The 25,372-nt window shown below is 41.3% G+C and overlaps 1 protein-coding gene across 5 annotated transcripts in view; it reads right to left on the bottom strand.

Annotated features, from left to right (window-relative positions):
- Positions 1-487: 487 nt before the first annotated feature.
- The window catches only part of ADAMTS18 (ADAM metallopeptidase with thrombospondin type 1 motif 18), a 77,010-nt gene continuing 52,125 nt past the window's right edge, over positions 488-25,372 (bottom strand). For 4 of the 5 annotated variants that reach the window (XM_064723382.1, XM_064723384.1, XM_064723385.1 and 1 more), the window contains exons 17-23: positions 15,333-15,474; positions 14,004-14,130; positions 9,326-9,530; positions 6,672-6,863; positions 6,111-6,323; positions 4,958-5,105; positions 1,182-1,384 (exon numbers count right to left, since the gene is read on the bottom strand). In XM_064723382.1, the coding sequence (XP_064579452.1) occupies positions 1,269-1,384; positions 4,958-5,105; positions 6,111-6,323; positions 6,672-6,863; positions 9,326-9,530; positions 14,004-14,130; positions 15,333-15,474 (1,143 nt within the window). In that variant the 3' untranslated portion in view covers positions 1,182-1,268. Of the gene's footprint in view, positions 1,385-4,957; positions 5,106-6,110; positions 6,324-6,671; positions 6,864-9,325; positions 9,531-14,003; positions 14,131-15,332; positions 15,475-25,372 lie in introns of all 5 variants that reach the window. The other variant, XM_064723383.1, reaches the window with a different exon arrangement.

Raw genomic sequence — 25,372 nt, 5'->3', positions numbered from 1 at the left:
TCTGAATGGCACCGTTTGATACATGGTGCCATCAAACATCTCGATACTGAACAGCCACAAATATCAGCATTTTTACAATTCTTTAGTTGGCTGGTAGATTCTGAACTAAATACAAGTATTAGGAGGGTGTATAAAAATAGAATCGACTTTTATTTGGTAAGAGTGAATAATCCACTTATCTTTTCATGCTTTTTTTTTTGTGTAACGTGAATAAATAACTTTTTAGAGAAGTTCAGCATGAATTAATGGACTGCAGTATTCTTGTTATTTGCTTTGGGTAATGGATGAATCAAAATTTGCAGAGAGATTTGAGATTAGAAGGAAGACATTCTTCAGTATCTTGGCATTCAAACAATCTAGCTTCTGAAACAAAACTACTTTAAAATATCAAGTTTAAATTTAAAAATTACATATCTAATGAGCTTAGAAAGTTGAAAACATAACCATTGAGCTCAATCAATCTGAGTTCCTTGAGTTAGTTGAAATATGCAATTCTATTTTACTTGTAACACAGCAATATTAAAAGTCCAAATATTCTACTGCTGCATATTTCTAGGAATACATTTCAAGTTACTAGTTAACCACCTCTGAGTTTCTACACAAAGCAGAAAATGAATTCTTCAAAAATTATAAAAAACATTAGCATGATGCACAACTTGCTTTTCCAGCAGCAAGTCTGGTAGAGAAGCACCATAATATTTTTTTAGTGCACTATTTACTTCTGGTGGCCACACGTGTGACTCTGCCTTCTCCCGCCCTCAGCCATGGATGTCCCTCCAGGGCAGCAAACAGCTTCCTCACCCTGGGACAACACTCACAAAAAATAGCAAAGGACAAAAGGACATGCTTCTGATGGTGTGCTCTGTCCTGCTGCCACGCTGCTTCCTGCTCCAGCTGCCAAGCTCTCCTGCTTTGCATTCTGGTAAATCAGCCAGAAAGGGCTCTCTTGCCTTAATTTCTTCCTCGTAACATGTGACAGTGCAAAATGACACTTTTAAAGAAAGAACTTCCCCTTGAGTCTCAGTGTTCAAGTGATCCATAGTACCCTGTGCTTTAGTGAGGTCAGCAAATTAAGAAAAAATAAGAAAGAAACATTCCTTTTTCAACATAAATCCAACAATTACTGTACCTCAGACATTCCCTTAGAAAAAATGTCTCTCCCATCAGTGGTTGATGTGGCACCATGTCTTGCCTCAAAGCAGAGATAAATCCAACATAAATTGAAGAAGAGAATCCTGTCACTGAAGGGTTCAGATAACACGCTGCTATCAGTTCTTCTTCGTACATGATTTACAACATTGCTTGCCATAAAATTTGTGGTTACAGACACCATGCTGGGGCACCAGATGACACCAAGTGAAGAAATCCACACAAGAAGGATCATCTGAAGGAGAGAAACACAAGCAATGTGGTAAGGCTGTCTTTTAGCAAGTCTGCAAGTCAGGCAATAGTCCCACACCCTTGTATGCCTTTGGTAATATTAAAAACATGATGGGTAGCTTGATTCAAACAAGAAGAAACATGAATGAGCTTTCATCTCAAAAATACTAGTTTCTTGTTTGATTTTAAGAGCCATTAAATTTTGCCAAAAGATTTGTTAACTTGATCAAGATAGAACTAATATTATAGGGGGGTCAAAAGCTGAAGGAATTAAAAAATTTGGATCACACTTTGTAGCTCAGGAAGACAGGAGGAAGTTCCACATTAGAAGATAAAAAAAGCCATCTGTGTTTACATCTCTGATTACAGTTGCTCTAAACCCAGGTACTCATACAAATGAGCCTACTCCATATTTGGTACCAGTTTCTGGCTACCATCATCATCATCATCACGTGGAGTTCACCTGCACACAGACCTCACGGAACTCGGAATGCCTGGCCCCTGCACAAAGTGCTCTACTCTGTGCTTGTATTCTTGCACTTTCTGGAGACACTTCTTTCTCTCCCTTTTACTCTGCAGGGAACCTCAGAAATCTCTTTGCTCAGACACTTCAGTTAGGTGTCATGATTTAGCTTTTGGGGTCTTGACTATGCCATGTTGGCAAAATCCTAATTAACTGCAATGGGAGAAGAGACTTGTTAACCATGGTTAGTTCTCAAAAGTCCAGCTTTTCATTACAAATACAGCCAAATTATATTTTTCAATTAAAATCCTGTTAGTCTTTGATTTATGTATAGATATCATTTATACACACAGCTCCATGGCTTTAAAAATACATCGTAGCTGCTTCTCTCTCGTTTTGCAGTGGATGCTTTATGTTTCTTTAAAAGAGGAGAGTGATGATTCATATGGGTGATTTATAAACAAATTCACCATGTCTGAGAGCAGTAAGACTCAATGGGGTTTAGCAAAATTTATAGCTAAACTGAAATCTCCTGCAAGCATGGGTAAAGATTTTGTTCAGCTCTCAGAACTACTGTTTACATGGTCAATAAAAGGAATTTACAAGGAGACTGGACAAAAATCTAGCCACCACTGTCTGCATTCTTAGATCAGTTACTGGGTCACAGTAGATAAATGCTCCCTCACAGAGCACAGACAACTTCTGCATGTTCCATGGACCAGGAGGCATCTCCATCTCTCTATAGCAACTTCTTTAGTTTAATCACCACTGCTCTTTTAAAATTCACTTTTATATGATGACAAAGGTGATTTTTTATGCCTTTATCACTCTAAAATTTATTTGAGTGAAAAAGAAAATAATTTACTAATAATAATTCTTTTAAAATGCCAGTTTTCCTCAGGTTTTAAAAACATTAGCTAGCCTTTAAACTCTAATGGTGGGGAAAGAAAATACTGTTCTTGAACAGGACCTGGGGAGGTCAGGACTGAACTACAGCCTTCCCACTCCACTGCACTGCCTTTCTGTTCTGCATGGAGTGTCAGGAGAGACCCAGCTGGGAGTTCAGCACCAGACTCCCCATTCCTTCACCTGCTGCCACCAGACAGAATTTGGGAGGGCCCAAAGCAGACAAGAGATGAAAAGCACACACCACACCAAGGAAGGAAAGCTGTTCTGATGAAGAGAGGAAGGAGCTCTCCTGCCACGAAAGGGTGAATTAAAAAAAAATTAGAAATTACTGTTTAAAAAAAAGTATAAGCACTAAGGAAGCCATGTTAATAAATCTTTATGTCCCCTTTGAAGATCAGAGGGCAATGCTAATATTGCAGAGGTATGGCTGAAATTGGGACCTGATCCAAGGACTGTTGGAAGGAACACAAAGAGTCCCACAAAATTCAGTGGGTGGGGATCAGGCAGTCAGGTCCTTATTTCTATTTACCCAAGTATTTATAAGTTGTTTAGATTTTCATTTATTTGAAGCAGCTGGATTTACTTCGAGTTACTGTGACCATAACTGCATCTAGAGAGGGATGGAAATGACCCAGTTTGTCTAGGAAAGTGTGCAAACTCTCCCTGAAACATTAATTTTTTGCCTGTGATCACTGAGCTGGAGCAGCATGGCTGATAATAGAGACTGATTTGCTTCTATGTGATTCCAGCCCAGCTGGTTTCCTCTCTTTTTGCTGCTTTAGACAGAAAGTTAGAGAGCAGCAAGGAGATAATTGATCTCTAGAGCCTGATGACCCAGGTATAATAAAGGGGAAAGGGCTCCTGCAGATGTGAGGAGAGAGAGAAGCAGGCCAAGGCCAAAATTAATAACAGACAGTACTTCAGACATGAAATATAGCAGGGGAAAACAGAGGTGAAAGAAAAGTCCTTGCTATATCCTAACAGAAAAGGAAGCTATACAGAAACTCTGAAGTACAGCAGAACCTTTTAGGAATGTTAATTTGAAGTGTTAGGAACATTTACTGATAAAAACAGCAGAACTATTTACTTATCCCTTTTAGGACCATTTCATCTCCATATCCTTGTTTGGATTCAGGTCCCCTGATAGATGAGTGTGATAGCCTGCATGTCTCAGGCTGATGCAGCAGAAAGGTCTGTTAGGATCTCACTGGGTTTCACAGGGGTTTTGTGCACAGGGAATGCCAGGAATTGGGCAGACGTGGGAGTGGTTGGCTAATGTCAGTTTACAAAATGCAGGGCCAGAGCTTGACCTCTGCTCCCAGCTCCATTACCACCTTCCTCACACAGTCCAGCCTAGATTTTATAGAGCTTGCTTTCAGCTCCCAGTTTTAAAAAGGTCAATTAATGTGCAGGATTTTGAAAGTCACAGTTTAAAGTGCTTTAGCATAACCAGATTATGTGGGACAAACATGGACCTCCATGAGCATTTTTTCATGCAGTTAGGAAAGAGTCACAAACAGTAATCACCCTGTAAGCAAATCTCTGGAACGGGGTAATGCATCACTCTTTGTCTGTGGTGGTGCTGAGAGAATTCCCCTTCCCTCATTCCATGTGGCACAAAACCCCTTGCTCCCCCCTCCCTTCTCACACTGAAGAGGTGGAGAGAGAGAGTGGACATGAAAGTGCAGAGAGACCCTAATTTCATGTTCCCTGGCTGCATGTCATGCACTGGACAGAAGCAGTAAGAAGGACATTCTAGGTAAAGCAATTTTGGAGTCCCAGGAGCTGGATGGAGTCTGGAAGACTAAAAATATATGGCAAATTCTTATTGTTTAATTCCAAAGTTGCTATTATTCATCAAAAGCAGTACCAGTATAGACTGCTTGTGTTTTTCGACAAGAGAGTAATAAAGGTGCAGTTCAGAACCAAACAGCATGACTTTTGCACATACTTCTTTTAACATATGCTTTTTTAAAAAATATCCAGTACCAGTTGTACTCCCAAGTCTGCTTTAAGAGGGCTCACTTGGTGAAGAAGAGAAGCTGTTAATATCATCAGCTGTTAATTAGCTGTAAATGTGGAAGTCTAGGAACAAAACAGCTATGAAGGAACAGGCCAGATCAGTGGTGTAGCGAAAAGGTGATGTTTGCTGGATATAGAACTCTAAGCAACAAGCCTGCTGCAGCATCTTGAGCTGAGTTTTACCTCTTTTCACGGGGACTGGGCAGAAGTTGGTGTTGCAGGCTCTCAGGACAGCTGGTTTCTGCTGGGGCAGGCAGCCAGCAGCCGGCCTGCCCTGGCGCAGGCACTGCACGCTCCGCGTCTGCACTCCCCCGCCGCAGGTCACCGTGCACTGGGCAGAGGGAAAACAAAACCTTGGCTGCGTTGCAGAGACTCTGAGAGCCCTGAAAGCCAAAGGGAGAGCCTTCAAGGGCCTCATATGAGACTTTCAAAGCAAGAGAGGTCAGGATCAGGTGTGCTGCTGTCCACCAAGCCCCATCAGGACCAACTTTTCAAAGGCGTGTGTGTCTTGTGGTTATTTAAGGACTCAGCTGAAAATCTGGTTCCTTACTTAGACATCAAGACAGAAACTGAACATTTTAGAAACCTGTTCCTGATTGTTTGCATGGATTTCTTTTGATCTCTAAGCCTCTGGGCCCAACCCTGCTGCCTGAACACAGATAAAAATCCCATCAGAACCATAATTATGGCAGTTTCTGGGGAAAACCACTACAGGTTTGCAGGAAGAGCTATGAAGTATTTTAAAATTAATAAGCCTTTTACTTGTATGTGTTTCATGAAAAGTTGTCTTTAAGATAAATGTGATCATTTTCATCTGATTGCAATTGTCAGGCATACATTGTTTCATGTAAATATTATTAAATGGGTGCATGTCTCATTGATATATGACTCATAAAGTAGATAAGTTCCAGAAATACAGAAGCTTGTTTGCAAGAATGTAGAAACAAATGCAGACTGATCCCACAATTAATCATAGTATTTAGGGAATTCCAGGCAATCTGTGCAGATGCTCAAATACACTGTGCATTGAGATATGCAGTAGTTCAAGCACAGTGCAGTTTGAAGAAGACTGAGAAGAAAGTGTTGGAAAATGGGTGTGGAATGTAGTGCCTCTCAAGCATGAATAACATTTTTAAGTGACATTCTTCAGTTTCAGGACAAAGCACTGAGCTGCGTAAAGCACATGATGGATGTGGACCAGCTGCATCCCATCTCAGGGGCTGAGTGGGGTGGTCCTCCTCAGGGGATGGCCCCGTGCAGGAGGCACCTGGGGCCATCCTGTGAGCACTGGAGGCAGCTCCTCTGTGCCATGCCACCTCTGACTGCCCATTCCTACCTGCTGCCAGGGCGAGGAATACCAGCCAGACACCATGTTATACAACGGCTGTGATGGACAGGCTCCCTTGTTACAAGCTTCCTCCAGGCTGGTGTTTGGTTTCTTGATGTTCCTGCATCTCCTCTGGGGGAAGGTGACCAATTTCCCGTGGATGCTCTTCTCGCCACATTTGAGTTCTCGCTGCCGCAGGCCGGGCCCGCAGGAGGCTGAGCACTGCAGAGGCAAAGCACAGCTTCTACAGCCTCACAAACACAGGCAGATAAAGGGGAACTTGCGATGGGTCAGACACCCCAAACTGTGCATTGTAAAAGCATCACAGAACTAATCCCACAAAGCCCATGCTCTGTAAAGGGTAAACTGAAACATGAACCCCAGACAGTGATTAACAACGACATTGGGGTCCCTCCATCTGCATCTGGGGTTTACAGCTCCTCACCTAGAATACCTGATTTTCAAACCCCAGCTCAGCTGTCTTTCCTCCCCATGGTTTGTGTGTCCCTGAGCCAGCATTGCCAAGAGCAGCCAGGGCAGGCAGTGAGCCATGAAACCGCAGCACTTTACCTCACTCCAGGAAGAAATCACCCACTGGAGCCGGTCGTTTTTGGGACAGCGGCCAAGCACACAGGTCTGCTGGGACTCAGGCTTAGGCTCTGTGCTGCACATGCTTTCAGGCAAGATTTTCACCTTGGGAGAACCAGGACTCTTGCAGTAGACATCCCGTTTCTTAATACCTCTCCCACAAGTCTTGGAGCACTGTGATAGAAAGAAACACTTCTTTGAGCTGGAGAAAATGAAAACTGGCATCATTTGCATTTTCCAGCAGAGCACAGAAAACATGGCTAATGTGCTGTACAGCTGCCATCGTGATATAAGTAAACCTGAAATTCTATTGGTAAATAAGTAACAGCAACATCTGTGTGTCACTTCTAAAACATTGTCCTAAGTGCTTTCTTAAATGTAAGCTGTGAACTCTCTCAGCCCCCATGTAGAACAGACAAGTAATCTCTTTTCCATAGATGAGGTAAGTTGGACTTTTGAGCAAAATGCTTTTGTGAGCAAAATGCTTTTTCCCTGCTCAGCATAGTTGAAAGCTGGTCCTAAGCTCCCTCCACAGAATCTTCCATGGCAAGATGCTCTTGGCTATTTGTCATTTTGTCCTCACCTTGGCCTGGAGGGATGAGACCAAGGCAGAGGAAACTGCCCAGGGAATTGATACATAACTCCACAAAGGAGACAGAATCTGATACAGACAATGCTTAAGGAGATACTTTAGTTGCCAACTGCAGCGTAGGACGAGTCACCAGGATAAATATGCATTGCTGAGCCGTGGTTCATGGAACAGACATGCTGTGGTTTGCACTGCCTTTCATACAACAAAATGCCTGAATGAGCCATTTGTGAGGAAATGAAGCAAAGAGCCCTGAAATAATGCTGCCAGCTTCCTACCTTCTTGCATCCTCTTCTAGCTGTCCTTTCTACTAATAATTATGGGGCATGTTCCAAGGCAGAACCACTCAGTGTATCAAATTACAAATGTCTTTAAAAGATTTCATGAAAGCACCGTTGTGCTGAGGGTGTAACAAATATCTGCATGCTGAAAATCTGTGGGTTTAATCCTTCCCCAAACAAAATGACCTTTTCATTTAAAACTACGCTGATTTCTGCAGAGAGCCTGGGTTTGGATTAGATGTTAGGAAGAAATTCCTCCTCTGAGAGTGGGCAGGCCCTGGCACAGGTGCCCAGAGCAGCTGGGGCTGCCCCTGCATCCCTGGCAGTGCCCAAGGCCAGGCTGGAGCAGCCTGGGACAGTGGGAGGTGTCCCTGCCCATGGTAGGGGTGGCACTGGATGGGCTTTAAGGCCCCTTCCAGCCCAAACCATTCTATGATTCTATGATTTTACATTTTTTTTTTCTTCTTACCACATTTAACTCTGTAATATTACAGTTTTCAGATGAATATTAAAACCTTTACTAACTTGTGCAATACGCTTGTTCACTATATTCAGCAGGACTGGTGAACCTAATTTTTATGGCCTTATTTGAAAATCACAATTTGAATTTTACACCTCTTGAAGAGGAGGAAAACAGATTTTTTTGTAATGGTCTTATTTATTTATTTATTTATTTATTTATTTATTTGCCTTAGAAAGTTTGTAAGTGTGAATGTATTTGAAGACCTGGTTATATAATCTTCTGCTACACTCAGGTTTTCTTCAGACACACTGAAAGAAAAAGTCCTTTTTTGAGAGCTGTGCTGGACTACTGAATAGTTACTCATCTGTTATAGAACATTACAGGGCACTTTGTGCTCAGCTGGGGGTGCTGAGGTCAAGATGTTCTTGAACACATAAAGAGTGACAGCACCAAGAACAAAACACATAAGTAATACATTTTTCAGCTAATTGAAATCCACCAAATTCAATTTAGTGGATTTCAATTAGCTGAAAAATGTATTACTTGAATCTCACTAAATGAAGACAAAAAAGTAAAATCAATGTAGATCCTTTTATTAGGGTACTGTCAGCTCTCTCTTAAAACCCAGATGTGTGATTTGTTTAAAGGATATTTCATTTACCCTTACATGAACAGCATCAACAGCAGTGAAAGATGGAGCAGAGCTGAGTTTTGTGTGTTTTTAGCTCAGGTGTTTCGCTGTCAGGTGTGTAAAGTGGGGTGTGCACAAAGGAATTTGCCCTCATGGCAATAGCTGCAGCAGCTCTGCTTGCAGGAGAGTTACTCTAACAAAGGCAGAAGCACAGAAGTCAATGTATAAGTCACAAATTTATCAATCCTCAATCCATAGACACATGTGCATTAATATGCAACTCTAACCCCAAATATTTCTTCATTCCCTGACTGCCTGCCATCTCTAAGAGAAGTCAATACTGCTTGGGAAGGAATCTCATAGAGGGTTGTTGGTCATAGAGCCTTAAATTATGAATCCAGAAAGAATTTTCCCTCTGTTTGTATGTACCTAAAAGAGCACCACGTGCCCACTTCTGGCAAGCCCTCATGTGCCAGCTCCTCTGAAGGCTGGTTACAATGCACATTTAGTTTACATGTTTATGCAAACATGGTTTACATATTATCTTCAAGTAAAAAAAACACATGCAAAGCACTGATCTCCACAAAATTTGCTCTGTTGTTTAGGGAGAGAATTTTTTGCAGTGTTTTCATTGTGCCAGCAGACAAAAATGTAAGTTTTTCTTGGAATTACCTGAGACCACGGGCCAGGGCTCCATTCGGGTGGGCAGTCCTGAGCACTGCACACTTGCACCTGTGCTGGGGTGCTGACAGGACACAGGGAATGGGCCACCACCTCCTCTCTTTGGAAAGCCCTTTTCTGCACACACTGAATGAGGCGACTTTGCTGTCCCCCTCCACAAGACTTGCTGCATGTGCTCCACTCACCTGCTGACCAGCTTAAAGGAGGAAACGTGTGTTAGAAACACAGGAGTGCAATTAGCTGTAGAAAATTAATAAAAAAAGCCACCTATCAAATGTGAATTATCCAGGGACCCTGCTCAGCCTATCTCCTGGTGTACTGGTATCTGTTCAAGCAATCAAAAAGCTGCAGTTACATGATCTATTTTCAAAGCATGGAACTTTCTGCTAGGGATGAAATACAAGTCACTCAACTAGAAAAACAAGTATTGTTTATTTATAGCTTTTACCCACTAGAACCAGCTTGCCTATGAATCTGACCTGGAATCCTGTGTTCCACAGGGACTGAAAGAGATGCTGCTATTGAGGCAGGTGGAGTACTTAGAAGATAGAATTAGATAAGTTAGAATTAGATAAGATAGAATTTAGTTGAGTATGTACGACTGTGTTTGTGCTGAGATACACTCCACTCACACAGGGGGACAAATGCTGGCATTTCTGTCAAACCCTACTGGCCCTACAGGTACTCATCAAACAGAACTTGCTTGCTAAAAGCAGCAGTCCTGTCCCTGATATCCTGAGGAAGTGAAAAGGCTGAGAGAGCTGGGGCTGTTCAGCCTGGAAAAACAGAGGCTCCAGGGTGTCCCAAGTGCATCCCTCCAGTACCTGAGGGAAGTCTGGAAGTGAGCTGGAGAGGCACTTTTCACAAGGGAATGCACAAGGAAAAAGGGGAATGGCTTTAAGCTGAAGGAGGGCAGGTTTAGATTGGATATAAGGAAAGGAATTGTTCCCTGTGAGGGTGGGGGAGGCACAGGGTGCCCAGAGCAGCTGGGGCTGCCCCTGGATCCCTGGCAGTGCCCAAGGCCAGGCTGGACACTGGGGCTGGAGCAGCCTGGGACAGTGGGAGGTGTCCCTGCCATGGCAGGGGTGGCGCTGGATGATCTCTAAGGTCCCTTCTGACCCAAAGCTCGCTGTGACTTTATGATTCTCTAACTCAATGATTTACAAATCCTTAGACTAATAAATCTGGCAGACAGTTGATGCAGAATCTAAATAAAACAGAGGCAATTTAACCAGCACAAGCTGTTGGGCAATGTGTGCTCAGGCACGGGGACACTGCAGTTTACACGCCATGTCCCTCAAGTGACACAAAGTCTGAGGAGTTATTGCCAATTCCTTGGGCTAAGTTCAGTTTTGAAATGCCAGGAGCTGCTCACTATTTCTATTCTTGAAGCTCTGAGGGTCCCCAGGCGTTGTGGGACACTTTGCAAACATGCAACCAAGTGTCTTTGTCCTTGAAGGCTTCCAGTGTAAGACCATAATCACAGCCAGATAGGAAAACAGAAGTGAAAAAGCAGAAGAAATTATGAATGACTAAATGATTACTCACTGAGAACTCTTATTCAAAGACACAGCACTGAAATTAAACTGAAGATTTTTAAACAGTTTGACAAATTTTTAGTAATTTATGTCATGGAAAAGGTTCTTGTCTCACATCTGACCACTTGGCCAATCCTGCTTCCACAGTTTCTCACAGCATCAATCCTGTGACCACTGGAATAGCTGCTTACATAAAGCTTTAGTGACAAGAAAGCTTTCTTCATCCTGTGTGAAAGATGCACAGGGTCCCATTTGCCTGTCTATTCACAGCTGCTTGAAAACAAAGATAATTTTAATTGTAAAAAATTTATAAAATGCCTGTTTTTGAAAAATGTCTTTGGGAATAGAAGAAATCCCAGCTCTCAATATCTAGCAACTTCAGAAACTGCCAAAAGTAGTGAGAAATGTAAAAGGCACTAATTTAAGGACAAAGAAATATTTATGTGAAAAGTCAGTCATTATGTAATTCCAGAACATGTCAGAAGTTTTCTTTTTGTCTGATTTATAAATATTTGGGCCGTTGAACTACAAACTTCTGAGAAAAGAGTTTTAATCCATTTTACAACTTCTAATTAGTTTGCCTTGATGTTCCTGACAATGGCCATTAGTGGAGTGACCAAAAGTGTTCATTTGAAAAGTTTATTCACCATAACTGCCCAGAAAGTTCCCCTCTTCACATAGCAGAGGGCAGTAAACCTACTTTAATGTCCTCTAGTAAACTTCCATTTTCCAAGATTATCTGGGCTGTGATCCAAGAGTATCTTTCATTAGTTCAAATAACTAAATAATTATGACCAGATTTGGCAGCTCTGAAATCCAACAACAGCAGTGTGCAGTGCTGGTGCTTTTCTGTGTGGGACAGTAGTTTGGGCCCACTCAGACTAATCAGCCTTTGTACTTATGCAGCAATTATTCCTCACTGACCTTCACAAGTCTGGAGCCTCTTTTATGTCCCCAAAGTGACACACTTGTATCTCATCTGTCACCACCTTCCCCTGCCTGTTCTGCCTGGTGTATTTGGGTTTGCTTTATTTGCTGGCTGTTAAGCATTCTTTTGTTTCCTCCATGGTATTTATTAATCCTATTTTTAATATCTTTTTTCTGTTGGCAGTTTTGGGTTTATGGGAAATATTACATGCTGTGAGTTTCGGGGCAGATTCCTCAGCAGAGATATCCTGGCACAGTTTCACTCAGCTGAATGGCAACCTGTTAATTTAAGGCATGGTCCTACATGTAGATCCTCCATGCATTAATCTATCCTAAGGATTTTAAGAATATTAATTAGTGAGTTGAACTATTTTTTCCCTAGAGGTGCTTGGGGCTTTTACATGTTTTCTTTTTGTACTCATTTTATGGTACTCATTAATTTTGTTTTAAAGTATTAAATCATAGAATAGCTGTGATTTCAGTGCGAAAACATTGCACTGTGTGTCAAAATGAAAATTCAGCATTTTCATGGTAAATATATATCAGAGGATGTTCAAAAGACATCAGGATCTCAGGTTATCAGAAATAGAAATTTTGTGTGTGGTCAGTATAAGTGAATCTGATTTGGGTGGAGCTTTATGGAAGAATGATGCCACATCAAAACAAAGGTAAGCAGAAGGAGCTTAGACAGAGTCCTGCAGACATCACAGACAATGCATTTCTATGTTCATGGGATAAAAATAGTCCTGGCAGAAGATAAGTTGCACATGAAAACATTGTGTTTGGCTACAAAGATTACTTAAAATTGGTATTGAGAAAATCATGTGGCTAAACGCAATCTAAAGAAACTGCTGAAGTAGTAATATGGGGCTCTCATGTCACAAGGTATCATTATTTAAACCTTATCTCTATCCTTTTGTGGTCATAGTGTGTAATTTGGCATTTGGGTTTGGTGTACTCTGCTGTACTCTTTAAATTTGCAGGAAATTCCAAACTATTACTGAACTATTTTTCAGTATGTTCAACATATTGCAAAGTATGGATTTTTAAGTAAAACCAAAGTCACTACAGAACATATGCATCTTTTTGCTTTGACCCACCATGCTCTCCTAGACTGGGAGGGATGAGGAATGCTTCCTATTAAACATCATTAAATGGGATATTTTATGAACTATGGGAGCAGGCTTAGCCAACTGCTTTTACTGTTGCTTTTATCACCCCAGAGTAAAACCAGCAGATGATGCCAGGTCTGGACCCTTCCTCCATTTCTTCTGCTTCAATGCACCTTCAAGTGTATTTACTTCCCACTGAGACTGAAACACTCTTCATTTTTTCAACATATTCCTTTAGAAAATCTCCTGTTTTGGAGGCTGAAATAGCAAATCCAACATAATACAGCTCTTCTGATCTTTAATATAAAATTAAAATAATGCTGAGGTTGTAAACTCAGGAATCCAAAAGTGAAATAACCAGTGGAAGAAAGATGGCCACAGTGTCCTTTAATCTATCCATTTTTATCCTAAGCCACATAATACTGTGTTTAATTATACAAGCACAGAACTTTTTTTTTTCCTCCAAAGGACCCCTACATCAGCTACTATAAATCAGTGTTAACTCCCTTGCTTTTTAAATTGATTTAGACCAGCTGGGTTCTAAGTGCTTATCTATATGTCAATGTCTCCCTTTGCATCTTGCCTTTCTTACCTCTTTTAGAAAATAAGATTGTTCACAAAGGCAATGCCTTCATATATATTTTTGTGGGCACCAGAAGCTTTGCTGACAGCTCATTTGGTTCGGATAGTCCTTTTTGTGGCTTCACAATACTCTGTGGGACATTTTGTCCAAAATAATCACTAATTACACTGCACAAGACTCTTTTAACCTAATCTAATACGTGGAATGTGAGTCATGGGGCCGAGCTTCCACACAGGGAGTAGCACTTTACTCAGGAAATGGGCTTAGTGATTCAAGATGAGGAAAGGTGGCAGAAGGAGCCCTGAGAAAGCTGGATTTGCCCTTGTCACCCCAGCACAGGGACAGAGCCCTCAGGAGCTTTGCTTTAAGGCACCAGACCCAAAACCCCATTTGGGCAGAACATCCTCAACAATTCCTGGTTCCCAGAGCACCAGGCAAACAATTCCCCTGGTGGAAGGGGGATTCCCTCCATGGCACGGCCAGCAGGCACAAAACCCCAGAGAACTCACTAGGCTGGGCAGGGGTTTGTGTTGCACAGCTTGGTTTCAGTCAGAGGCTTTGTCCTTGGGCCACAGAAGGAGGCGTTGACTCGCGCACGGTGATCTTCCAAACAAATTGCTTTTGCTGTAATGTGTCCTGTGCAAGTGTCAGAAAAGAAAACTCTATAACAAACCTGTATTTGAAATGTCAAAGAAAAAAGTAGTAGGGAAGAATTTTAACTAAACAAGTCTAAACTCATTCTTGCTACAAATCAACTGACTTGAACAAAAAATATAGGTTTATGTGGCAACATGTTTTTAGCATTGATTTCCTTCTCTGTAGCACAGATACTACTGAAGTCAGATAAAACATTTTAGCTATAAACAACAGATTTGGAGACTGTTCTCCCAGCAAAAATAGTAATTATTCAAGTGGTAATTCCCTGCAGACACTAGCAATTCTTGCTTAGAGCCCTTCTCACTCACTTAAAAACTACAAATAAACATTCAGTTAATAATAGGTAAACATTCTTTTTACAGTGAATCTCTACAGACTCCAGAGTTCTGCAGGTACTTGTACCTTAGACTCAATCAAGTGTCAGCAGCAGGACAATTACAGAAATGCCTTAAATGATTTTATAGATTTATCTTTTAACTGAGATCTATCATTCACCTCACACATGGTTCATTGGGCACAGTGAATCAAATTTGGAAACAAGACTGTTTTCATCATTTTTATATCCATGCTGCTGCCTTTTAAAGAGAAGGAAGAAAATACAGCTGTCATATTTTATAGCTGCAGGGCTCCTGGCAGATCTTTCTTCCATAAACCATTTACTGAGATGCTGTGAAGTTCTGACACTGCACCAGCAAGGTATTCCTGAATTGCACCTGAACTTTTTTGCCAATTCAGGAGCATTTCCTTCAGTGCCCAGTTGTATCCTTTGGTATTACAGACTTCCCACATGCCAGCTTTTTGCTTTCATTACATCCCAGATTTTATTTCACTGACAAAACATGCAGGATTTGTAAAAAGAAATAGGAGTCTGTGCAAGAAAAGAGGAAATCAAAGTGCATCATTAATTTCCACATTACTTCAACAGGGAGATATGATATGCATATGAGTTGACCTAAACAAAAAAGACTGACTCACTGGCATGACTGTTTTTTACTCTACAGCCATACCAAATTATTTCCTCTCTGTTCTAAGTTATCAGATAAAAGAATAAGGACCAGGTGTTCAGTGTAAACCTGTGTATGTATCAATATATATTTGCAAAATCAAAGGCAGCTGAAAAGCTTTGAGATGCTTTAAAAATAATGAAAAAGAAGAGGTTTGGCAATGGGAAAGTCACCTACCACCACCACAGGTCGCTGAGCACTCAGACTGCACTGTCACCCAGGAGTAGCTGTGCTTCCTGACAGATGTCTTGTTCTCAATGCTGCTTTTGGCAAATGTGTATTCCCAAGAAATCCCAGGGTTTTTGCCTTGTAACAGGATCTGTAGAGGGATATTTGGGGGTTGTTTAAAAAAAAAAAAAAAAAAGGTGGGGAGGAGGTAAAAGAAAGGATTCTGTCAGTCTGTCAGTCTGAAGGAAGACGAACTAAACAAGATCCACCAAAATATACAGACACAAAGCATGCTTGTGAGAGGATTTTCAGGAGACCCAAAGGAAAGACCATCAAAGCAACTCCTAAACAGCAAATCATTGCCTGGAAAAACACCTGCAGGTCTGAAAGAGAGGGTGCAGAAACAGAATCCCCTCCTGACAACTGGGGGCACCTGGCTGGGTCAGAGCAGCAGAGGTGGAACATCAGCCCCAGAGCATCACCCCCTGAGCAGGGCTGGACTCTGCCTGGGGCACTGCAGCACAGGGGTTTGGCATCTGGGCATGGGAGACGTCTCCTCTCTCCAGTGAGCAAAGCCCTGGCTGATCCTTCTGGCTGTGGGTGAGGGTCCCTGGTGACACAGAGTCCCCAGGCAGACAAAGAAGAGCTGCTTTATTGCAAAAACCAGGCCTTTCTCAGTTACACAGTTTGAAATCATAACATACATAATTCAGCCAGCCACCATGCACCACGATGTGAACACATAATGGTTATAGAACTTGTTTTTCTACCCCTAGTTCAGCTGAGTCACTTTCCCACAGTCCTTTTCTACTTAGCTGGCCTGAGCCATGGTTTACAAGGCTTTCCCTTTTATCCCTTTATTTTATCCCCAGATGCAACATCTAGCAAGGAGGAAGCTTTGCCCACCAAGCAGGACTCAGATGCTTTGCTGGCAGAAGCTTGAGCAAAGCAGCATCTGTGGGGCTGGAGATGGCTGCCTCAGTTCTTGGGGCTAAGGGTACAAAACACAAGTCTCTTTCTTGTAAAAAAGCTCTTTCTATGCAGACTGGTGATAAATTTTGTTTGTAAGACCCTCAGCTGGAATTTTTCTCATGGTGATTGAAGCTGATAAAATTTCAGTGCAGGAAAGAACCTGTCCTTGGGTGTCTACAGAGCAAAAAAGGGTTGGAAAAAATCCTGTTTTCCAATAGTGAATATTTTATTCATTATTTCAGCATAATGTGTTGGAAAATTTATAGAAAGTGTGATTACTGACTATAATAACAATCTCTGTCATCTAACTCAGGGAGCCCAGCTCTCAAGGGTGTACTATTTTAGTGGTGAATTATATTGCAGTTTTCATTCACTGTATTAATTTCAAGATTGAATTATAATCACTGCAAGATGCATGAACATCTGACACATACCTAAATTTGGGGAGAAATTTCTACTTAGCAAAATTTATTTTAGAAACTTTTGGCAGCAAAGTGCATTCATATCCACACTTAGTAGAATCAGTGTGGGAGTTTACAGTTACAGAGCTCTAATGACTTTTAATTCTCCACCAATATGGATCCTGTCACAGTAACATAAAGAGCAGGTGCAGTTAACCTCAGTTCCTAAATTTGCTTTTTGATAAGCATTAACATTTCAAGTACAATTCAAGTCTATGTTTAATAATTGTCATTCAAAATATTAATAACTTATCAGTGAAGTTTACATAATATCTGACCTGAGAACTTAAGTAATCCATACAAGTGGAACTGATCTCTGTAGAGACTGGTTTCATAAAATAGCAACAAACTTGCATTTATGTTAAGACTGAGAAATCTAATAACATTTTGAAGTGTAGCCAAGGGTTTTAAGGTATTTTGCAAATGTACCTATTGGAACACAGAAATTGCCCATGACGGTGAAAATTCAGACCAAATTTACATGACCTGCAGCTCAATAATGTTGAACACATGAAGGATCTGGACTGCACAGTGTTTACTTTTCTAGAAGAAAGAAAAAATGAATGCTACAATTTCTATTCTTAGTAGCCAAAGATTTTATTTCAGCCAGGGAACCTCAATAATGATCCAAACTGAGAAAACAGCAATTAGGGCTGCAAAAGGCAAATAGTTCCGAGTGAATGGAAGAGTATGTGCCTTCTCCTGGGAGGATTCATATTAGAAACTCCTTCAAGCACAGGTAAATCCAGTATTTCGTGTGAATTTTTCCAGCCATCCAAGCTTAATTCATGAGCACTTTAGAATAACAGTGAGGTTATGGAAGAAATAGATCTGAGAGTGATCACTGACCTCTCTTTTGAATGAAAATTCTTGGTAGAAATAGGATTACCAGATCTGCTTTAGGGATGAGTTACAGATGCAAGTATATATCACAACTATTTTACAAGAACAGGATTAAAATGGAATACTCTGGAATTAGGAAACATGAGAACTGAGGCTGCTGTGCAACCCCTCAGTGTCCTGCACAGATGCACCCCAGACCTCAGGATCTCTTAGTGGCTCCCCAGGACACCTCCCCAGTGCCCGGTGCCCCCAGCACATGGGGCTCACTAATGAGCATCTCCCCAAACCTCTGTTTTTCACTCCAGGCTCCTTCCTCAGGGTGTGCTCCTGCACCCCAGCTGCTGTACTCCACTCAAACCATTCCCAGTGCCACTTTTTGGGGGGTTTTCTTTTTCCCTTGGTTATTCATCATTATCTAATGTAAATGTGATAAGATTTAACAGATGAAGGGAAACATCTCCTCTGAAAAATACTATAGGATGTGTAACGTTTGAGTTTTCATCAGGAACAAAATACTATTGTAAAGCTGCAATTTTGCCAAAGTAAAGTTTTTATTTTCACAAATCTATCAGACTGCTGACAGCAAAAAGTCCAGCTGTTAAAACAGCTGCTCTAGAGTTTGAATATTGAACTCCAAGTCCACTGGCATTACAGATAAAACAGGTTGCAACAATGTGCTCACTCCTCTCAAGGAGAAATTGAGACAAATATCTGAAGCATAAAGCTTCAGAAATGTGCTTCAGAAAAAAATGCAGTGTGTTAACTGTAGTAAGAACTGAGCCCTCTAACATTATTCTTCATTTAAAACAATGCCTTCCTTGCTTCTTCTTACAGACCAGACCTCAAAATATTTTAATTTACATTTACTCATCCTCCAAGTCTAAGGCATTAGCACAGATCTCGGCATCTTAGGCAGCCAGAAACACTTTCTCCCATTTCAGTGGGTGCTCTGTGTTCCTTCAAGAGCAGAGGCTGAAATTCTGTCTGGCCTTTTAATAAGTTTTGTCAAAGAAGGAGGAGGTTTTGTCCATACCACAAAACCTCATGTAAGGGTCAGTCCTCATCTCATTTGACTCTGACAACTGTCATAAAACTGTGCTGTGCCAGTGGCCAAAAAGCAGCAAAGTTTAAAACTTTTCTAATAAAAATATCTTGAAGTATTAGACCGAACATTTGTCTTCTGAAAGTGTTCTTTGTGACACTGGAGGCCGGGAACAGATGGAATGCATTCTGAACACAGAGTTCAGGGCAGGAAGGGGGGAGGATGAGAAGGTAAGAGTGGCAGTTTTACTCCTGTTAGAGCAATTCTCTGCTGGTGCTTTGGCAGAGTGAAGGGGATGGTCTGGGACAAGTGGGAACAAGCCCTTCCCTTCAGAGAGCAGGCAATGGTGCAGGGAGCTCACAGCTGGGTGGGTGCCTGGGGCAAATCCTGCACACCAGGCAAGCTGGGCCATACACATTCCAATACCTTGGGCTACAGCCCCTCCTTGCACACTGGGAAGTTGCCACAATCCTAACAGGCAGGAGAAGGGAACTTCCTCTCGATTCCCTGGCCAGAAGCCAAAGCCAGAACCCCTTCCCACCCAGCAGGCAATGAGAGGGAATGTTTACCAAGCAGAGCAGCATCCCTGTCTCACCTCCTGTATCATCCTAGCCATGCAGGAATAGGGCAAAATCAAACTATGGAGCAGTATTGGAGACACAAATATTGCAGGGCACAAAAAACCATATGCTTTGACGTCCCTGGTGCTCAGCTGAAAAATAGTATGGTGTATAATGTCTGACTGAGTTTTCATCAGGAATGCAATACTATTGCAAAGTTGCAATTTTGCCAAAGTAACGAGCATATAAAAAGTTTTCTATCGTATTTTCAAACATTCATTATAAAGCCCCTTCTTAACAACCCAATAACTGAAGTCTGCATATTCAGCCAAGTTATCAGACCTACAAATTTGGAAAGACCTCCAGCGCTAGTCTACTTAACTGGACTCATTCCAGCATCTTTTCAGCCAACTGGCATTTGCTCCCAAATTTACAGCTGGCAAACAACCTCCTTAAACATTTCCAGTTCCTCAACAGAACTGTTTAATGTCTACCTTTAACACACCAACCACCTGACTTCAGACACAGCACTCAGCAGCTCTGACCGCAGGGCGCAGAGTTATAAAATTTACAGCTTCTTGAGCTGGAAAACCACAGCTCTGTGGCTGGAATCTGCTGGATCTATTCCGAAGGAAAGGAGCTGAGCCTTTAGCTTGCGGCACTAAATGTTAAAACAATGGATAAATTGAACTCTCCTGAGGAAAGAACCTTTTCCTTTTGCTGCTAATTTTGAATAAATTCTCTACATTAGCTGTGCATCTGCTCCTTTGTTTGAGATTTTTTTTCTCTCATGGCCATCCTAAGTTTCCAATATAATACTCTATTTTGCAGGTCAGATTTTTAGAGTCTACTAACATTGCTTTGCTATGATTGACTTGGTGCTTTCCAGTAGTTTTTTATTGTAAGGTGTGCATGTGAAATTACTTGCAGCACACTGAATTAAGAGAGATTAATTGATACAGGCAAAGTTCCTATTCCTTCCACCATGTTTTGTTCCATGTACAGAAAGAATACTAATGCCTGGCTTGTAACATGCTGAAAATATCTCTCTTATCTCTATGGAGGACTAATAGACATTTACAAATTACTTACGGGGAGAAGCTGAGCGCAGAGGAAAAAAAATCCAGGTAAAAAGGACTATTTTCATCTGCATGTGCCCAATTCACAAAGTGGGCAAGAGCCCAAATTCTGAATGCAGCATCCACAGTGTCTTTGATCTGCATCCTCAAGCTGCATCTACACTGCAAACATTATCTACACTTCCTGGCTCATTCCCATTTATCCCAAGGCTTTGGAGGCCTTGGATAATTTCTTTAGGGGATGTACCAGCCTGCAGGGAGGGCAGACAGAGCAATCTCTGTGAGGACACGTGCCTGGCTGTGCTCTACTTGAGACCTGCAGCTCTCATCCACTGGGGGTCTACATGCTGCTCAATAAATATTGTAACATCCAATATCCTAAGCCACATTCTGATTTCTCTGTTCAATCAGGGTTAATTCCATGGATTTATATGAATTTATTCTGGTATATTTAAGCATGCTGCATATGGTTCTGGTGGAAAAGTGTTTAAAGCAAGTTTTAAAACTAGTCTGTTGTCCTCGATGGGCAGTAATTGGATGGGATCCTTGACAGTGGCAGAACCAGGGCTTCAAAGGAAAGTGGGAGAACACCTGTTTGGAAAGCAGTAAAGGAAGAATTACCCACTGGGTACTTAAGCCAAATCTTAAAACAAAAGGGGTTTTATCTCTTCAGTACTTCTAAAATAACTTTAAACACAGTCCTAACGAAAAGCTTATGACAAACTACTGTTTTTCAAGTCCACTAAGGTCATTAAAAGGAAAAAAAAAAAAGAAAAGAAGTATCCTTGAAAGGGTCCTATATGATCTCATTTCTACTTCAGCTGTTTCAAATTTATCTTCCATTGTTATTATGCTCCATTTTTTCACTGTTCACATGCTAAATGTACAACCTTCAGGGATGCTGTCCAGCTAATCTCTCCTCACTACAGGAGAACTCTTTTATCCATTGTATTGAGTCAACATCTGTATCTTATAAGTACATTTTAGCCTACTTTCTCTTCAGGGGAAATCAGTACAAATTTATCATCTAGTAGCTAATAATAAATGTAATCCTTTATAACTGCAACTTGGCTTTCTCCCAGTGGCAGCTACATCATCAGCAAAGCCATTCCACCTGGCCTCCCTTCTCCTGTTTTCCCCTATTGATAAAGAGGAAGTGATTTACTGGATTTAATTAGATGTATTCCTGCCTTGAAGCTCCATTCACCTTCTCTTCCTGTGGATGTCTGCCTCTTTACAAAGCATCCTTTCCATCTGTTACTTATTGATGTTAAAATAAACTCTCTTTATTTCACAAAGATGTCACAATTTCTTGATTTAACGTTTCACCAAGTTTGAGGTAAACTTCAGGGAGGATTCTCGTCCTGTCTCATCCTGGAAAACTTTGCTTTCTCCAATTGTATTTCACTTCTCAAACCAGTCAATTCTTCCTTCATCTGCTTATTGACAGAATGGAACACAAAAATTACAAAACTCTCATGTTTTTAAATTAGTTCCTCAATCTCTGGCCATGCAGCCTTTTTCATGCCCACATAAAGTTTTGTTTTCTTGTGCCCTTTCAGAATCTTTCTCAGCATTTGAGTGAGTTGTGAAGGGTGACTGAATATTCCCCCAAATGGGTGTCCCCAGTGAGCCCCACAGGTGACAGAGCCCTCATCCTAGATTAGCTTCTAACATATTTCTACCCCTCTGATCACTGGCCATTGTTTCATGTAATCTAAACTGGGCCATTTCAGCTTTTGTCTTCTGAATCCATGAATATTTTTCATTTCAGCTTTCACTGGCTTTTGAAAACCCATAATCACCAAAAATATCAGTAATGTTAACTTCAGAAGGACACTGATACACAAATTCTGAAGGACATCAGTTTACTGGGTTTTTCCTTCCCCCTGTCTGTGAAATCAATTCCTGAACAATCCAGAAGGGATCCTGATGAATCCCAAAACCTCATCATGCATTCACCCTTCCAGCAGTTGTGCTCAGGAAATTCTAGTCATGCATATTAATTCCACATTCATCTCACAATGTTCTCCTCTTCAGGAAATATCTGGCCACTACAGTTTGTGCTTTTTCTCCCACAACCCAGTTAAATTACAGAGTCACTACTCTTTGTCTTTTTTAGTATGATTCATTCCCATAATTACATATCTATATTATACAGAAGTATAGATATGGAGGGGAGGGTTTGGTGAAATTCTAGGGTAAATAAGAAGAGCACTCTATATCTTTTTGTGGTCTCACTCATTTTTGAATAGTGTTGAGGACGGCAATGTCTGATTAAATGAAACGTGCTCAGCTGAATTATTGAAAAGCCTGGCAGAAAAGCAGATGCATAGGAACACACTGTACAATAAAATATAAATACACCATATCTCATAGAACTGCAAGGCTGAACTTGTGGTGTGCAAGGCAATGGGAAATGTAAAGATTTTTTTTTTCTTATTTGCATCTCCTTCTGTGCTCTCAAGACATGCTTCAGTTGTCTCTTTCCAGAAAATATTTTGGAGAATGACTGCATTTCAAAGGAAGTGATTGCCTTGAGCACAGACTTGCCAGACCTGTCTGGTCCCATCCTCTCCTGGGAATGTTGCTCAGAGGACGTGCACAGCCTGAGCCTCCTGGATACCTGCAGCCTGCTCTGCATGCAGAAACAAAGGCAAAATCCTGGACCATTTCAGCCACCACACAAATCTCTACCAGAATTTTAACTGCAGAATGAAATGGGCACAAGCTGTGTTAATCTGGCATTCATTCATAGGTGAAGAGCAATAAATACAGCTGCAAAACCTTCCATTTTCAGCCCACCTGAATAATAAAAGCTCCTGTATTATACATACAACTTATCCACATCCTCAATACCTGCAGTGCACCATTTTACTAGGGCTCACACTGGATTATTTTGGAAGAAAAACAACAGCCCTAATCTAGAAAAAAAAAGTTTTAAATATCTTTTGAATACAGCCTAATTAAAAGAAAAATCTAAAGATTACAGGAAGAAGTTGAGGTCCAAACCCTGGAAAACCTTATCTTACATAAAACTAATTTAGTTGAATAAAAAATTGCAGCAGGACAGTTTTATGTGCTTCTTTGAAAATTATAGGTGTGATAAAAATGAAAACAAAGCTACACTGTAGTATGCTTAAACATTCCCTTTTTTCAGCCTACTCTCAGTTTCTGGTATTTAGAGCTGAAGCAGGATTTGTTTCACTATTATGGCTGCAAGCAGATATTCAGCAATTTTGTTTCTCAAAACATATTTCTTCAGTTTTCTGTCATTTTTGCTTCTTAGAGTTACTGGTAAGTTATAAATAATGCAGATCTCTGAACAGAAATTTCTGGTTTTTTCTTTTTTTTCAAAATTGAGCTTGCTGAATTTTGCCTAAATTATTAAAGGGGGAAAAAACCATCTTAAATCCAGTTCACAGATATGTGTAATTGGGGAACATGTAACATTTTCAGTCATTAGAATCCCCAGCCACCAGTGGTGTAGGTATTTCAATGAAAATACAAGGGAAGCTTAAATAAGCTCTGAAAGGAGCAACAGCCTCCAGTTAAATGTTACATCTTAATAAAACTGTTTAGCATAATTTGAAAGGATGAAAATAGAAGTGTTATTTGGCATTAATTTCTTTTCTTTAATCTTTATTCTGCAAAGTATGTGCCTGATATGCAGCCAAGTCTTCCTGCAGGCGATTTATTATTCATACTTCAGCTCTATAATAATAGTAATAGAGCTGAAATCTACTTTGGGTTATGACAAATAAGATTCCTGGGAGTTCAGCTTAACATTTCACAGTATTTGTAAGTGTGGTGGTTTTGGTGTAAGGCAGATGGTTTGCAGGGAGGGAAGCATGACTGGAGCTTTGGAGACCAAACAGATTGGACTAAAGGAAGATCCCTGTGAGCACACACACCCAAAATGAAAATTCTTCCATGAAGAAAAATGGTGCAAAAGGCATTGTGAATTGTGATGGCAATTTGTGGAGAGGCAAACCCTTAGCCTATGTCAAACTGCCTGTTCTAAAACTTGTGTTCACTCTACAGAGGTCTAACATGCCCATGCTCCAGGGCCTTCAGTAGTTCCCAAGAACATGTTTCAGTCCATCACTCAGCCAGCAGGAAGAGCAGCAAAGATCTCTAGTATTCCAAATACTCCTCTGGACACTTGTGAAAGCTTTAGTAACCCTTGAAGAGTATACTTCATGTCCCAGTCTGTGCTTGCTCTTTCTTGGTTTAATAGGCTCAAGCTGGGCGAGGGAGGCGATCCCAGAGCCTGGGATATGGGATGGGGGCAAGGACAGCAGGATGCTGCCATGGCCAGGGGGCACTGGGATATGGGATGGAGGCAAGGACAGCAGGATGCTGCCATGGCCAGGAGTCACTGGGATATGGGATATCAGGACAAGGAGAGCAGGATGCTGCCATGGCCAGGGGGCACAGCACAGCCTGGGATATGGGATGGGGACAAGGACAAGAACAAGGACAGCAGGATGCTGCCATGGCCAGGTGGCACAGCATCCACTGCCAAGCTCCCCAGCGGCACTGCATGTTCCAGAGAACTGCTGAAAGGTGTGGGAAGGAACTGGATCCCAGCTGGGAAGGGATCTTTCCTTCTCACAGGGAAGGAAGGATTCACCAAAACATACCCAACAGCTGAGTTACAAAGCCAAAGAGCTGCTAGAGTTGAAAAGGGCAAACTAATGGAGCTAACAGGAAGTAAAGCCCTGGATGATTCAGCCAGAAATGGCCCCTCAGATATTCCAATGCATTTTAGAAGAAAATCTAGCTAAGCAACCTAATGCAGAAAGAGGTTTTTTTCTCAGAACAACAGTAGCAAAGGCCAATTTTAAAATTTTAAGTCTTGAACTAACCATGTAAGTACCAAGTTTCCTTTCTGATTACAATAGTTTCAGCACAGGACATCTGGCAAACAAAGCAGGTGACATAAATTTGATTGTGAGATAAACAGATATAATAGAATAACTGAACCAACAGAAATTCATTCTACAGGAACCTGTGTGTGGTATTTTGACTGCATTCCAAGGTGGATGTGAAAATGGCTCCACTCACCTGCAGTTTCAGAAGCATTATT

This window comes from Zonotrichia leucophrys, chromosome 11 (genome assembly GCF_028769735.1).
Source record: "Zonotrichia leucophrys gambelii isolate GWCS_2022_RI chromosome 11, RI_Zleu_2.0, whole genome shotgun sequence".
Classification (NCBI taxonomy): Eukaryota; Metazoa; Chordata; class Aves; order Passeriformes; family Passerellidae; genus Zonotrichia; species Zonotrichia leucophrys.
Note: the sequence above shows the minus strand (reverse complement) of the source record. Positions and strands in the feature narration are given on the sequence as shown.